This window comes from Limulus polyphemus, unplaced genomic scaffold (assembly GCF_000517525.1).
Source record: "Limulus polyphemus unplaced genomic scaffold, Limulus_polyphemus-2.1.2 Scaffold1365, whole genome shotgun sequence".
NCBI lineage: Eukaryota > Metazoa > Arthropoda > Merostomata > Xiphosura > Limulidae > Limulus > Limulus polyphemus.
Genome location: NW_013666975.1, coordinates 149,687 through 165,833, shown reverse-complemented (window position 1 = coordinate 165,833; position 16,147 = coordinate 149,687). Strand labels below are relative to the sequence as shown.

The window sequence follows — 16,147 nt, the reverse complement described above, 5'->3', positions numbered from 1 at the left end:
ACCAATTGTCCAAACAGTGGCTGCACTAAGGCAAACTAAATCAACTGGATGGAAAAAACAACAACTTATATTCACTGGATGCATAAAAATGGGAAAGGGATGTAATAAAGAAGTTAGATGCATCTTAACCCTATCCAGACGGGAAGGGTTTCACTGATATCTCTTGATCATTACTCTTGCCCTGCAAGGGTATTTCAGTCCATGTGCGTGTCTGTGTTTCCACATGTGTATCTCGAAAACTAACAGACTAATGTACACGAAAATCTTTGGGCAGTCAGTATGGAACAGTTCTCTCCAAATTTGGTCCAGAACTAAATGCAGGTCCAGATTCTGGATCACTTTGAAGCTTTTATATAACAACTCTGTAAAGTGTGATTGGATTTGTACCAAATTTCATGGACAAATTAAGGTTTAGACTCCTCATCACAATAGAAAAAAATGATATAGATCATTGATCATTCTTTATCCGAGAAGTTTTCAAAGGTGAAAGATGAAATTTTACATTATCCAATATAAAAGCATGCAGTCTCAAAAAGGAGCAGTGGGAGGAGGGTATGCAATCTCTCCAATTGCTCTTACTCCCTTCTGATAAATAAATAAATATTTAATTAGTATCTAGTTTTAACTTAAATAAATACATACAATTTGATTTAGTCTTCCTATTCTTAAATAATTTCTTTAAGCCCAAACTAGATACTAATATAATTTGATTTAATTTTTCCATCATATTTATTTTGCAAAATGTCAAAAAGTTTCTTGTGAGACTGTTTAAAACATTTTTTTAAATATTTCCTTTCATTTTAGAATTAACATTTTTCAAATGTTGATTGAAAAGTACAAGTTACAAAAAACCCCTTGAATGCAGAACACAGCAGACTTAATGACTCTTTTGCTGTGTGAACTAGATTTTCGGACATTTAAAGTACAATTTATACAATCCAAACTTTGCCACTCAATATTAACTTTTTATTGAACTCTTAATCAAAATTAAAAAAAATAAATACAAGTATTAAGATATGAATGATATTTTAATGAAAACCAGTTCTACAACTTGTATATGTTAAACTTGACAGAATTTTATTTCAAATGATTAACACGAGTAATACTTTCCAAAATTGATTAAAAAAATCAATGTAATTTTTATGAAAACAATAGTTACACAAATTACAAATCATACTCAATTCTAAATATTTATTAAACAAGTTATTAGCAGCTTTTACTGAGATCTGTATACATAGCACTAGTAAAAAAAATTCGTTATCAACATGCAGGTACTTCATTCATGCAAACAGTTCAAAACATGAAGATGGTATTTCATAAAATCATTGAACAACGTGGTCGATGCCCTTTGGGTTCAATTGCAGTGAAATTAGCAAAAATTACACTTATGTGTCAATTTCTTATAATCTAAAAACTTGTAAATAAATGAATCACTGACATAATTTATTGTAAGGTTTATGAAAAAAGCATATGGAAGCATCAATCTTAACCAATATACAGTTCAGGGAGACCTCATTTTTACAGCTCTCAGATTCAAGCTGAAAGGTCACGAAGTTACTTTTGTCATGTTTATGTGATGAAAAGTATTTAATTTGGCAAAATAACAATATTACATTCCTTTTACACAAATTGTAGATAAATATTTGAGTGCAACTCCCACAAGATAGGACACAAATTTTTTGGCACATGTATTTTGGAATGCATGGACAAAAAATTAAGAAAGGGCACTGCAAAAATAATTCGATCTCCGACATACATTCCAACTTTGCTACATATATCTTCAGAGATTTAATTATTATTCTGTTCTATGATCCTTTGTGAAAATTACAGAATGCCAGAAAGCAACAAGACATTTGGTTTTTACAGTTATTACTAACTGAGAAAACTGTAAATCTTCTCAGCAACATTCCATTCTTTGTTTGTACGTGTAACCATAAAACCAAAAATGAAATACTATACCTCATTAGGGGTAGTAGTGTACTCTAAAAGTCTCTCCACTGACACAATATTTGTCTCCAGTTCTGAACTCATCCGTACCATCCAATTCAAAACAGCAGTGATCTACATCACATGAACAAAAAATGTTACTAAAAATTTTTTTTAAAAAGCAAATTGTGTACAACAAATGGTAAGCTTAAATTTAGGTTTAACCAACCAAATTTTCAAGGTCCGAATTAATGTAACAAGTACTGTTTTTAAGATAAACAAATATGATATAAACAATTTGAATTAAAAAAAAACATACAAAAATTCATCTCAATTAACTCTTTCCATTATTGTATATTTATTTTGGAATCAACTCCGGTTTATAATTTTTTGTCTTTTATGACCTTAACTTTCATGTAGAAGTAGTCATATGTACATTATTTCTACATTTTAATATAAGGCTGTGTGAATGAATTAATTTAGTTCATTTGTGAGACAACATCCTCATATTCAAACATATTGGACTTAGTAGTGAACTTTGTTTGATCAAATAGCAAGATTTGACCACTACTTTTATAATGCACCCACAGCCCCAAAGTGTTAACCATAGGCCTATGGATTTCAGTCTAATATGCTAACTATAAGGCCACACCCAGTTTTGTTGTGAAGATATAACTGAATCTTAACATTTTTATTCAATGCATGTACCATGTATAATAAATGGTGGCTCCATCTAACTACTTAAAATGAGAAGCCTATAAGAACAATAATAATAATTAAGCAGCTAGAGACAGAAAACAAAACAAAGATAAAAAGATATTTTGTTGTGAATACAATATTTTAAAAAATAAACATTGTTTCTATGACTTCAAATCAACTTTTACTGCTGCTAGCTTGTTAAGGTTACCTACATGCATAGTGTTGAAACATAATGAAAAACGAAAATAAATCTTTCACTGGTAATCAGATTTGTTTCTAAGTAACATATGTACATACTGAGACTGCATAGCTGACAGATAACCCAACAGAGCCAGGACTGAGAGTATCTCTTCCAAGAACAGCAAACAAGGCAGCAAAGAAAACAATACAGTTTCCACAAAACTCAAGCCTGATGGCCAACCATCTGTAAAATAAAAAGATGCCTGAATTGCTGATTTTTTTCTGGGAAAACAAAAACTTAATAAAACTAAATAGCTAAATTTTCACATAAAAAATATAAATAAAGCCACATGTTAAAATCACAAGAAAAGAAGATAAGAGTGTTTGGTTTTGTATTTAAAAAACACCTTTATGAATACTATACCAATGTTTTCTAAATTAGTTCTTATTATAAAATTGATTTAAAATGTTCCTCACGATAATTTTAATCTGTATTTGTTAAAACCTACAAAGGGATGAGTAGGTTATATTAAAAAGGTTTTGGAGCCTCAGCATGTCATTACAGTCCATATAGTCACACCCAGTTATATTCTGTTTGATGAGTGTCCATCTCCACAAAATCCCTTCAATATAGTTTCCATTGCAAATGACTCTGTCATAAGTCTGTAATGCCTCAAGCACACCATTCCTCTCTAAGTGCTTCCCATAATCTTCCTAGTGTTAGAAAACAGTGGTTCCTCATTGCCATTCCAACACGAGAATCATACAGAAATCCACAGCAACTTGACCAGTACAGCTTCATATGAAACAGTATGAACACCCATTTCATTCTCCAGTTACTTGAGATATGCAGTGGTTGAACAGGAGGTATATGACTGGAAGCCTTATCTTGGTAAAACCATTGGCCTCGTTTATAGCTGGAGATCCTTCTTGATTATGTTGTGTTCTGTTCCCTGGATTACGAGGATGGATTTTGCCACCAACCTTGTTCAAAGATGCCACTATTGCTTACCATGGCTGGGGGTACAAATATTTGCAGGCTGGATGATCCTGGTGCCCCAAGTTGATCCATATTCCTTTTTTTTTCCAATGTCATTCAATAAAAAGTATATCCCTATCTTGGCAGTTCTCAATGCTCAAACTGAACACATCTTTATGATCTGAGTGTATGACTATTGTGTGTCAGAAAAGGCTATTACATCCACTTCCCAAAAGTGATAAATTTTCAATAAGATCACACTACCTACAAAATGCCAAGCTATGTCACAATGTAGTTCGGATACAAACCATTCCATCACTACTTTATATTAGCTGTGGCTGTCAATGACTTGCTTGAATGTTTAAAATCCTTTTTAACATAACGTACTCAAAATTCTGTCATTTTAATGTACGTTTTCTTATTATAACTATTACATAAAACTCTTTTTTCACAAACTCATAGTGTTTGCTTTCTTTAAAAATATTTCATTAAAGTAATTTTGTTTAAGAAAAACTCTAGTTTCACATCCTCTAGTGAATCAGTGGTAAGTTTCTGGACTTACAAAGGTAAAATCTGGGGTGTGATTCCCCTCAAAGGAGACAGAGCATAGATAGTCTGTTGTGTAGCTTTGCACACAAAAAAAACCAAGCCTCGAAGAATAGAGTTCATAGTCATAATTTGTATATATATTATATACTCTTCAATGATTCACATTTCATTACAATTTCAACATTCTACAGTTTTTACACGTAATAAAAGTTACTTACTGTATAAATTACACTAGATTAATTTTGTTTTTGCCTTTATACATTTACAAATACTTCATCCTAATTTTTAGAACATAGTATTCTTTCATTAGTTTTTAGTGTACTATATATATATATTTTTATCCACATCCATCAGAATACGACTTTTTCAACATCTTTACCTATTAGAAACTGTGCTGGGGAAATAGCACGACTGATTGGTGTCAACTCTGGAATTGGACTCACGAACAAAACGTTCCTGTGCATTATAAGCTCTAATGGTGCTGACTCCTGCCAGCGTTTCGGAGAAGTGCGAATAAATTGGTGATCTGGTAACAGACTCCAGCCTTTTCAGTTGACGTGACGTTGCTATGTAGAATTTCTATGTATGATATTAAGTTAAAATACTTCTAATCAATTTTATATTCAATAACCATACTGAGTGAGATGTATAAATAAAGTAATTTGAACCTTAAAAACAATGTTCTTACTTTTTACCAATATCTTTTTTCACTGTATGTTCATAGTTATTTAAAGAATTTTTTATTACTTTTAAGATGTTTAAGATGCTCCATACTAGTAATTGTAGTTGATATGTTACAGCTCCACATAAAAATTTATATAACTAATACTCTTGCGTTTGTCTGTCTCCATCAAACACTACAAATCTCATATGAATAGAAAGTTCTTTGTCTGAGAAGTCCAGATTGCTTGCTGGTTTTTCAATTCAGAATCATCTTACCTGTTTTTGCTTAGCCAAACTTTTCAATGCAACAAGTATGGTACATGATGGCACATCGTTGTCATCACATGATGACTGGCTTCCATTTCATCTTTATTTTGTATATTTGCAAAGTATTTCACATAAAACAACATTTAACCTGTGTCTAATTTCTAAAAAAAATTAACATTACATAAAATACAATTTCTATGGGCTTTCTCGACTTATTTAGGTCTAAAATATGCGTGTGCAGTTCATTCAAAACCATATGCTTATCACTTTGTGAACACACATTCAGAGGTTTCTGCATATTCAGCTAAGATTGCCTTTATTACAACTTTACATTTCCTTTTTTTTTCATTAATTTAGCTTAATTTCATTTCACAGACTGCTATAAACACCTTTTAGCTACTTTTTTCTTTACTATTGATAAATACCATTACTTTATTGTCTACTTTACATACACCATTACTTTATTTAATAAAACTATGTGCAAAGTAAAAATAAAGTAGAGTTATGTACATGTAGTTTTATCAAGGTTATGTCTACATGAGTGTTTGTATAACCAAGTAAAATTTTTTCAAATAGACCAGGATTTATCGATCTAACACATAATGCCTGCAAGAAATTGTAGCTTAAATAGCATATGAAAAAATGACAGAATAAGGAAAATTCAAGCAAAGGGCATGAAAACTATTGCAGATGTTTTACAGGTTGCAGCTAGTATATATTATTTCGTTAATGCCAAATCATTTGTTTTGTAAAACTTACAAGAAAAGTCCAAACAAAATTACAAATCAACTAACCTGTACAAGGTAATATACCACAGCCACTGGCAATATTACAGCAAGAAAAATGGGAGTCTCTAATGAGATGACAAAAAGGGTGGCAAGTACTTGAAGAAAGCAAGCCAAAAAGCTTCTTAAGTTCATGGGAATTGTGATATCCAAAGTGTCTATATCTTTAGAGAAACGATTGACAATTCGACCAATGGGTGTTGTGTCAAAAAAATGCATAGGTGACCGAAGAATGTTCAGAAGCAACTGACCATGAAGAAGTGATGATGCCTGCATTGTTCCATAAGACAGGGAAAAGGATCCCATGAGAACAGCAATTCCTGTGATTTGAGAGAAATATTCATAAAATTACCTTGTTTCCATTCATCAACACATTTTTAATTTCATTACCAGATTTTATATATAGGAAAGGTTTTAGTTAATAATAAAAAGGTAAACAAAGACATACACGTTGTATTATTTTTAATGTCGGTAAGTTAAAATGGTGTAGCACCATTTTGTGTTGCCAATTCGTTGATAAGTCTAGGAATTCTGAGATTTATTTTACACTTTAAGAAAAAACACTTTTTTCACTTGAGTCCTGTCAAAAAAACAACTCATAACCTTATCATTTCAGCTAAAAATATCAAAAGGAAATGAACAAAATATTTTGAATCATGTTAACATCTTGTGAATTTTAAAAGATCATACAGCTCCTAAACTAATTTCTGAATTATAATTTCCTTTGAAAATTGTAATTAATATGTACATTTCTATACCAAGTAATGAGCTAGTTAAAGTTTAAACACTAAGGAATATGACTGAATTCTCTAAACTTGTCTGTATTGTTTTACACCACTACCAGTCAACAAATCAAGGTGATAAAGTTTTTTGTGAGCGATGTTTATCTTTTGTCTCCTAAAACAAGGCATTTGTAACCTTCTTTCTTTGATGATAATACCCACCAAGACAAAGATATGGCTCATTTTGAAATTCATGCTATTAATCTGGGATGAATATTGGGCTGTTTGCCAAAGTTTGGTTTTTCAGTGATGGTTCTACTTTTACCACTTTCTGTTTTACAAGGTTTAATACTATTGTTTTATAACAAATATAACTGATTATAATCATGTTTCACCAGAAAAGGTGTTCATACCATAAGAAACGTTATCCCAATAAATGGCTTGCATAAACAGCATTCCTAGCACTACTGTGTTTGTTGTGTCAAAGCCAGCCTGACAAGTTCCGATACTGAGTGAAAGGTGTTGCCAGCAGTGAATACAGCAAATATACTGTGGTTAAAAAATACTATTAAACATTCTTATTCTAAAAAAAACTGTAAGGGACTGAATAAAGAATGTAATGTTAAAAACTCAACAAGCTTAACACTACTGTCTTATAATAAATATAATCAACTGTAATCACATTAGCATCATGGCTGTATCTACATTATACAGATGAATGTTGGCTATGCTGTGACAACACTTCTGGCTGATGTTGCAGGGGAAACAAGCTCCTTTTTTGGAATGCAAAAAAACAGTACAGATACATTTACAGAAAACTATTTCTTAATCTTAATCCTCATTATTAGATTTCATTACATAAAAGTCTGCATGTTGTACTCGTGCATTACTTGATAATACTTACCTTCAAATAAGATACAAACACAATTTCACTGACCACATAATTTCCACACGTGAATAAATGTATGTTGTTTCACTTTACTCTGATATTCTTTATCTGTTCTAGCTTACTGTGCTACACAATAAGTTAGAACCTCTGTATGTTCAAGTTTTCAAGGAAATCTCTCCTGGATCTCAATACAATATAACACACTAGCTTAAGCCTAAAACCATAAAATGCTAAAACCCAAACAGCATTACAGACTCAAGTTTCCAAATATAAGAACCAGTTTTCATACTAAAAGTTGACACATTAATATTATAAAGTATCAAAAAGAAACATCAGTGATTACATAAGGTTCTGTATAAGACACCTATAGGCCACAAAAGGCAGCTTCACTAGCAGCTGGGAACTGGCATCATCAAAAAACTTGCTCCAAATTAAATTTTAGGACCAAAATGGTGACTGACATATGTTGACTGGTAGAAGTATATATCCCCCAAAAGTATTGTGAATATTTAAATTTGGTTGTTATATTAATTAGTAAAGTAACAGTAAGCAGCATTTATGGTAAAAATACAAGGAATCCACATTTTATTATTTAATTTATTTTTCTCTTTAAACATATTTGTTCATCAGTGTACTGTATTTTAAGAGCTAATAAATAACAGACAAATCTCATGATGATTATCGTACCCAGTTTGTCACAAGAAGTTTAACCCTCTTGCTATAGGCAGGTCAAATTGCACGTGTCACAACTTTTTTTACAGAGTTACATTCAAAATTTAATTAAACTACTTTATTAACATGGTATACTAATAAGCTTGACCTAAAAACATAGTTAATAAACCAAATTTTTAATATTATACAAGTTTAAGTACTTAATGTTATATAAGAAAATATTTAAAAAAATCCTAAATCTCCCCTAGTATGAGAATTGTGACATTTGCTATCTAGGTATTCCCTCTTCCCTAATTCATTTATCAGCCCTTCTAGAAGTATGGAATTTAAAGTAAATTACTCATTATAATATTGTTATCACTGAGGGAAAGCATGATTTTTATAGCTTTCAATCCTATTTGGTTACAGAGAATTGTCTATTTCGCTTCCAGTTCGAACTTTATTTTCATGGGAACACATCAATGAGCTTAGCTGAATTTTTAATGATTCTTATCACATAGTTAGAAAACCAGAAAAATTGTTTTTTTACAAGTTATTATTCTGTGTTCTTAGGGGCATTATCTAATTAAATATGAAATTATTTAGTGTATTCTGTGTTCTTAGGTGCATTATTTAATTAAATATAAAATTATTTAGTGTAGAAGTACCATTAGTATAAAAAAATAGGCTTAACCTTCATCCACAGTCAACATTAAAAAAAAAGAAGATTCAGGTATTACATTCCTTGTTTTTAAGTGTATTCTTTATTTAGTATTATAAGATAAGGTTAGATTAGGCAAGATAAATCATAAAAAAAAATATTTCATGCAGTATTCTTACTAGCAGCTTACGAGTAGCTTGCGCCTTAATTCGATAGGATAACATGAACTACATGTTTGCCAAGTGATTTGCAATTTGTGTGGCAGGAGTAGTAGTTAAACATGGTTCAAAAGGCAATAAAACGATAAAATTTAAATAGAAACAGATGTATACTGCTACAAGAGTGAAGCTATTTAGGATAAGTAAATGTAGTTTCATATTAGAATTTGAAGTCACTCTAGAAAGAAAAAGGAAAATTTAGATTTATTTTTATATGGTGATTATGAGGTCAGTCAAACTGATCAACCTCGTACAGAGCTAGGGTAGAGAAAATAATAGATAAAATATAGTTTTACTGAAAACATTTGAAATTTATTTCGGAAGTTTTGGAGATTATGCAAATGAAATCTGACAATTTTTAAATGAAGAAAAGCATTTTTTTAATCTTAACATGAAAATCACTGCACTCAGAACAGTCAACACTTTGACTCCATATATTCATAGAGAAATTTTTTGTCTATGAAAGACTTAACGCTTACTGAAAGCTTGCGAAATTTTGTGAATATACACAGAACATATTAGAAGTTATATTATTAAAACTATAAAGGTCAATTTGGAGTCAAGAACTTGGCCAATTCGATCGAGCCCATAGCAAGAGAGCTAATGGAATTTAATCAACACTAATAAACACCTTATGCTGAATACCAAAATGATCTTCTGTTTCATAAAACCACCACCTACAAATGATTATCAGAAAAAAACAACAAATCATAAGATAATAAGAATGTTCCCATATAGCTTAGTTTACTTCTCTAACAAAACTTTCATATAGCAACACATGTTAAAATACTTCCAACTGTCTATGATGTAATCTACAATAGTCTAACTAGTATTAATCAATGGAAGACATTATTTAGAGTAACTCCTAATAATAAAAAAAGAATTTCACAACATTACCTTGGGCTGCTCCTAGAGCACCATACACTCCAAGCCTCAAATTCCGCTGATTTACATCCTGGGTACCATCTTCTTGAGGTTTGTCATTACTCCAGGCACTTAACCAAACGTTTGAACCAACAGAGAAACCTTGCATAGCCAAGTACGTGATTAATACAGCCACAACCCAAAGGTAGCCAACAGACTTGAAATATGTCACATATACAGACAACTTAACCTATGAAAAATATTAAGCATGTTATTGCAGTCCTTCTTCATAAAGATAAGTCAGCTATACTAATTATATATCTGTACAGTAACTCTAATAGCTTACTAATAAACATTTTCAGTTTCTACAATAAACTTTCACCACACAGCATTGATAAAACATGAGGAATACCATTAAAAAACTTTAAAATTTTAAATTGAAATGTTTTTCCTTCAAGATTCCTAAAATCCTCACAGAAAATCTGAAATACAAAACATGAACAAATAAAATGAGAAGAGAAATGTATTACTTCTCCTGTCTCAGCAGTTTCTGACTGTATTAGCTTCGTGCCATCTTTTGACTGGACAGGTCGACCATCAGCTATCTTTCCATCAATAAACTTTCCTGAAGTAGAAGTAGATTCTTTTCTTTTTATACTTCCTGAGAAGTTACCAGAAGGTGAAGAGTATTCACTATGACTGCTACTAATAGACAGTTGTTGGGAGAGAGAACGAAGTCTTTCCCTACGTTGTTGTTCAGTATCTCCACTCTCAGAGTCCATCTTGGACAACTGGCTGAAGTAGAGGATATTTCAAAAAAAAAAATGCATAACACAACCAAATAATAAAAATAATTATTTATGTTAACACTAATTTATCAATAAAAGGAGGGCTAACAATTTATAACTTTCAGTAACTATATAACACCCCCTCAAAAAAAAAAATCAGCAAAGTTTGATAAACTCTCTTACTCTCTCTAACCTTTTCTGGACCAGTGTGGTACCGCTGATATCCCTTTATTTTGTATTTAGTCTTAGCTTTAAAAAACTGATTTTATTTAATATACTATTTTTTAAATTTTGCATAATGTGATTTCAAAAATTAAAAATACTTCAGTTGTTGTTATTGCTCTTTTACTGTTGATCAAAAGTTCCTTTTTATACAACCAGTAAGTTTAAACTTAAGTCATAAGAACAAGGCAGAATCATCACATATTTATCTCTGACCTGCTTTGTCAGAGTGCTATCACCATTACCTTTGTCAGGTCAGATAACAGTATGTTTCTTAACAACATTCTAGGTTGACATCAATTTATGTCTAATAAATATACTTTCTTTATGATAAATAATCAGTTCTTTTACTTATTTACATCATTTTAATATAATAATCTTATTCAATAAATAAAGATTTGAATCATCAAAATATTTTGCCATTGCCTAGCATGCTTGTTTACTTAACTAAGCCTACCTGATGTCTTGTCACAAAAGATATTTTCCATAGCCTATGATTTAATGTGGAGAAATGAAATGAATATCCAAAGAAACTACAAAAAAATCCCAGATCTGTGGTTTATTTCTAAGTCTTTAAACTTCTCACTAGATTTCTTTGTTCCCCTCTACAGGAGCTCCATGTAATTCCCTGTTCACAAATCAACCACTTTATTTATTCTACACTGATATCAGTAGTTAATAATATGTTCTATCCAACAGTTTTTAAACTTAGCCTGTAGTTGTTCACAAAGCTGTGTTTCAGATCATATGCTATGACATCATAAAATGGTGAGAACAAAGGTATACAACAATAAAATCTCAAACAAAAAAGAGAAGGAAAATCACAAGAAAAATAAAACAAGAATAAATGTTTTCTCAAGAGATAATAGTTTCTTAGTAAATAAAAACCTATGCTTTGGGAGAAGAAAAATTCAAAAAAAAGCTAAATTCAATAGTTTATTGTTTACAGGTGAGACTTCTTGGAGTTGCACAGAAAAATAACTTTGATCATTTTTTCTCCTTTTTCTTTCGAAAATTACATTGAATAAAAGTTTTAAAATGACAAAATACCAATTCTGAAATACTTCTAAGTTAAAACTTGTTAAACATAAATAGAACTCATTTTTACTTAAGTTTTAATATTTGATATATACAGATGTGTACCTAGCACCTGAAAGATGCTCTTTGGTCAAGAAAGTGTCAATTATGAATATAATGGATGTAAGCAGATTTTGTATGTGTCTATATTACACACACCCATATATATATATATTAGGTCATCAAGAAATTAATTTCACATTTTGGAACACTTTCATTAAACCCCCCCCCCAAAAAAAAACAACGTACATCACGTATAACAGTTAAATGAACCACCTACATAGCATGTTAGTGTAGCTTATATAATGTGTAATGTTTAGTATACTCTAATCCCTTATACTGATGGCACACGATGAGAGAAACATTTGGCATGTAATGCTGTTTGAATACAAAAAGGGAATGAATGTCTCTGTAGCCACACAAAATATCAAAAAAGTTTATGGAAAAGTTTTGAACATTCATAAATGTCAACGATGTTTCAGCAAATTTCATTCATGTGGCGTTAACCTTAAAAACTGTGATGGCAGGGGTTGACATGTTGGAATTGATATTAATGCTCTGAAGACACTTGTTGAGTCTAGCCCAAGGCAACACACTTCTGAAATGGCCCTGAAATTGCATCTCTCTCATGAAAGAATACATAAACATCTAAGGAATATGGGAAAACTCCTTAAAGAAGGTGTTTGGGTGCCTCATGATCTCTTCAACGATCATTGTTTCCAACATGTGAACATTGCTTCGTCTCTTCTGCCGCATAATGCATGTGAACCATCTTTGAACAGAATTGTCACTGGTGATGAAAAATAGATTCTCTATGCAAATATTAAATACCAAAAACAATGGCTCAGTACTAGACAAAAACCACTTCCAACCCAAATACCTGGACTCCATCCACAGAAAGTGATGCTTTGCATTTGGAGGGACATCAAAGGAGTAATTCATTTCAAACTCCGCAATCTACAGTGAACTGTCAATGCAGAGATCTATAGTCAGCAACTGGAATGTTTAAATCAAGCCCTTCATCAGAAACACCTTCACTCGTCAATTGGAAAGGTGTTCTTCTCCACAACAATGCACATCCACATGTGGCACGTTTGACGCAACACAAGATTATGGAGTTGGGTTGGGAAGTTTTCCTCCACCTGCCATATTCTCTAGATATGGCACCATCAGATTACCATCTTTTTCGTTCCCTGCAACACCATCTTAACGAGAAAACGTATTCAAATGTGGAAGGTGTTAAAGAGAACATTGACACGTTTTTTGCTTCAAAGCCAAGTGATTTCTTTAATCAGGGCATTAACAACCTGATTGTAAGATGAAAAAGCATCATCGCTAAGAATGGATACTATTTCATTTAATAAATGTTTTGTATTGATATACAAGTTGTTCAGGTTTTTTCATCTAAAAAAAAGTGACATTAATTTCTTGAAGACCTAATATTTGTCTTAGCAAAACTCCTGACACCACTTTCATGTGAGTTAATAAAACTTTGTACCATTTGACAATATAGAGCACAGAGAAAATGTGTTAACATAACGGGTTTTTTTTTGGTCAATTTGAGCTATCACTAAATATTTTTTAATTATTATTTTCAATATAAGAAACAAAACATTTATATATAAAAGTTGACCACAGCACAATACATATGTGAATAGTAAGGTACGTTCCACTAATAGAACGCGGAGTGTCAAACACCTTAGTAATTTAATCAGAGACAGATTTGAGATTTCTTCAAGCATTAAAATTCAACTTTAAATCACAAAAACTTTTTAATTTTTACCCTTGACAGCTCCAAAAGAAAAAAATTATAATTTATACCTAAAACTACTAATTTTCAGACTTGCATATAGTTTTGATAGTATTCTTATCTTTTCTAAGTACCAACAGTCTAGAACCAATGAAACAGCATTTACAAACAATAAAATAGCACATATAGGCAACAGAATATAAATATAATTATCATCTTAGTTTCTTTATTTTCTACAGAGCTAGATAGATAAGCTATAATTATATGAGTTTACCGTTCTAATTCTGGAGAACCAACTTTTGAAACAATCTCTTCTATCGCTTCTAATTCTTCTGGATCAAAATTCTCAACTTGCTCTACATCTTCTTGCAAGTACTGAAGCAGGAATTCACCAAATGCTCCTTTCTTTTCAAGCAGTTCCTTGTAGCTTCCAAGCTCTAAAACCATTCCATCTTTCATCACAACAATCAGATCTGTTTCTGACAGGAACGAAATACTATGGGTCACCAGCAAGCGGGTCTAATAAATCAAAAAACATTAATTGTTCAAATGATTACCATCACCTGCTTCTGATAAATGGTGGAAATTTTTTCAGAAACATAAAACAGTACAAAATAAAGCACCTATATTTATTCTTAAATTTGTAGACTTAGATTTTTCATACTACAAGGACAACTTTATTGAAATAATGAAAATATTTAAAAAACAACAAAAAACAGTTATTTAATCCAGTGATGGCATTCTTGCTGAAGCCCCATAGGCTGACATTGCTTTAGTAACAGTCTTGTTATAAACATTAATATTTCAAAGGGAAGTCTGCATATTATTAAATCTCTCATTGGCAAATATGCATGCTCTATACTAGGTGAGACTAAAGTCCTAGTTTTCTTCATTATTTTGAAGCATGGGAAATAGAAAAAAATTGCTGACAAACGGTGTTTAGGCATACTGGGCAGCATTCATTACACTGAGATACAAAGGTCAAATTATGGTCAATCAAATGCGATCTCTGGAACTATCCAAGGTAAAACTTTTCAATACAGAAGTTGTAATGCACAACAATATTACCTCAGAAACATTATTTTCTGTATCAAATTTGCATACATTTTTTAAATCATATTTCACTTTAATTACAAGGTTAGTTATAAAATTATGAAAGTTCATGCATTTGGATGACCATGATATCATGTCAGGTAACAAATGGTCCATGTCCCCAACATGTCTGAACACACTATTTCGGCATATTTTCCATCACGACTTTTGACTAAAATAGTTCTCATATGCTTCTTATATTTTTGCCACACACACTAACTACCTTTTCCTTCAATACACCTTGTGGTCCAATCACTTTCTCAAAGATGTGTTTTCCCACGTGCGAGTCTACAGCACTTAATGGGTCATCCAAGATATAGATGTCAGCATCACTGTACACTGATCTGGCCAAGCTAACTCGTTGCTTCTGTCCTCCACTCAAATTGATTCCCTACATACCATAAACACAAGAAAAACTTAATCTCTTCGTCTTCTTGAAATCTGAAATCATGTAACTTAACCTTTTCTACGTAATTGTTCATTCTCAACTAATCAATTTGAAAAGCCTCAAAGCATTATTTTGGTTAGAACCAAAATGTAGCTTTACTTTTTTTTGACATAACAAATACAAAGGTGTAACTTCAAATTGCTGAAATCCCCTTCTGGAGTTATATTTTTCTTTCTGATTAAGAATTTCAAGGATATAACACATTATAAACATTTAGAACTTAGTGAGACCAAACTACATTATTTATTTTGTTTTGATATTGATTTTTATAAAGTTAACTATACTCTAATTTTTCTTCAAAAATATGGCTGAATTACTATTTTTTTTAAATAAAGTATAGTGCACATTCATTAGACAGGAACTGAAGTTTAATAATTATAAAAGTACAACAGTAACAGCAAAACATATGACACATGTGAGACAGCACCAGACATTTAAGAATGAAATTAATTTAAAATTTTAAGTGTTACAATGTTACAGAGCAGTCAAAAATTGAAATTTGATTGCAATGAAAATCTTAGGACGAGCTGGTATTGTATGTCAAGCAAGAAGTGATAATGAATTTTAGAGAAAATGTTACACATCTATCAAATGTCTTAAAGCTATTCTTATGGTTTTTCACATTTGAAAAATTTCAAATAGTTTTACATAAAAATGAGTCAATTTACCCCGTTCTATTGGTAATTTGTGGATAGTTCTTTAGAGAGGGTGGTGTTA

The 16,147-nt window shown here is 31.3% G+C and overlaps 1 protein-coding gene across 2 annotated transcripts in view; it reads right to left on the bottom strand.

Moving 5' to 3' along the window:
• Window positions 1-16,147, bottom strand: part of LOC106463278 (multidrug resistance-associated protein 1-like) — an 84,440-nt gene that overhangs the window by 9,556 nt on the left and 58,737 nt on the right. For both annotated transcript variants that reach the window (XM_013923293.2, XM_022390722.1), the window contains exons 16-23: window positions 15,206-15,373; window positions 14,165-14,409; window positions 10,584-10,848; window positions 10,087-10,303; window positions 6,058-6,368; window positions 4,713-4,912; window positions 2,923-3,049; window positions 1,960-2,061 (exon numbers count right to left, since the gene is read on the bottom strand). In XM_013923293.2, coding sequence (XP_013778747.1) covers window positions 1,960-2,061; window positions 2,923-3,049; window positions 4,713-4,912; window positions 6,058-6,368; window positions 10,087-10,303; window positions 10,584-10,848; window positions 14,165-14,409; window positions 15,206-15,373 — 1,635 coding nt within the window. The remainder of the gene's footprint in view (window positions 1-1,959; window positions 2,062-2,922; window positions 3,050-4,712; window positions 4,913-6,057; window positions 6,369-10,086; window positions 10,304-10,583; window positions 10,849-14,164; window positions 14,410-15,205; window positions 15,374-16,147) is intronic.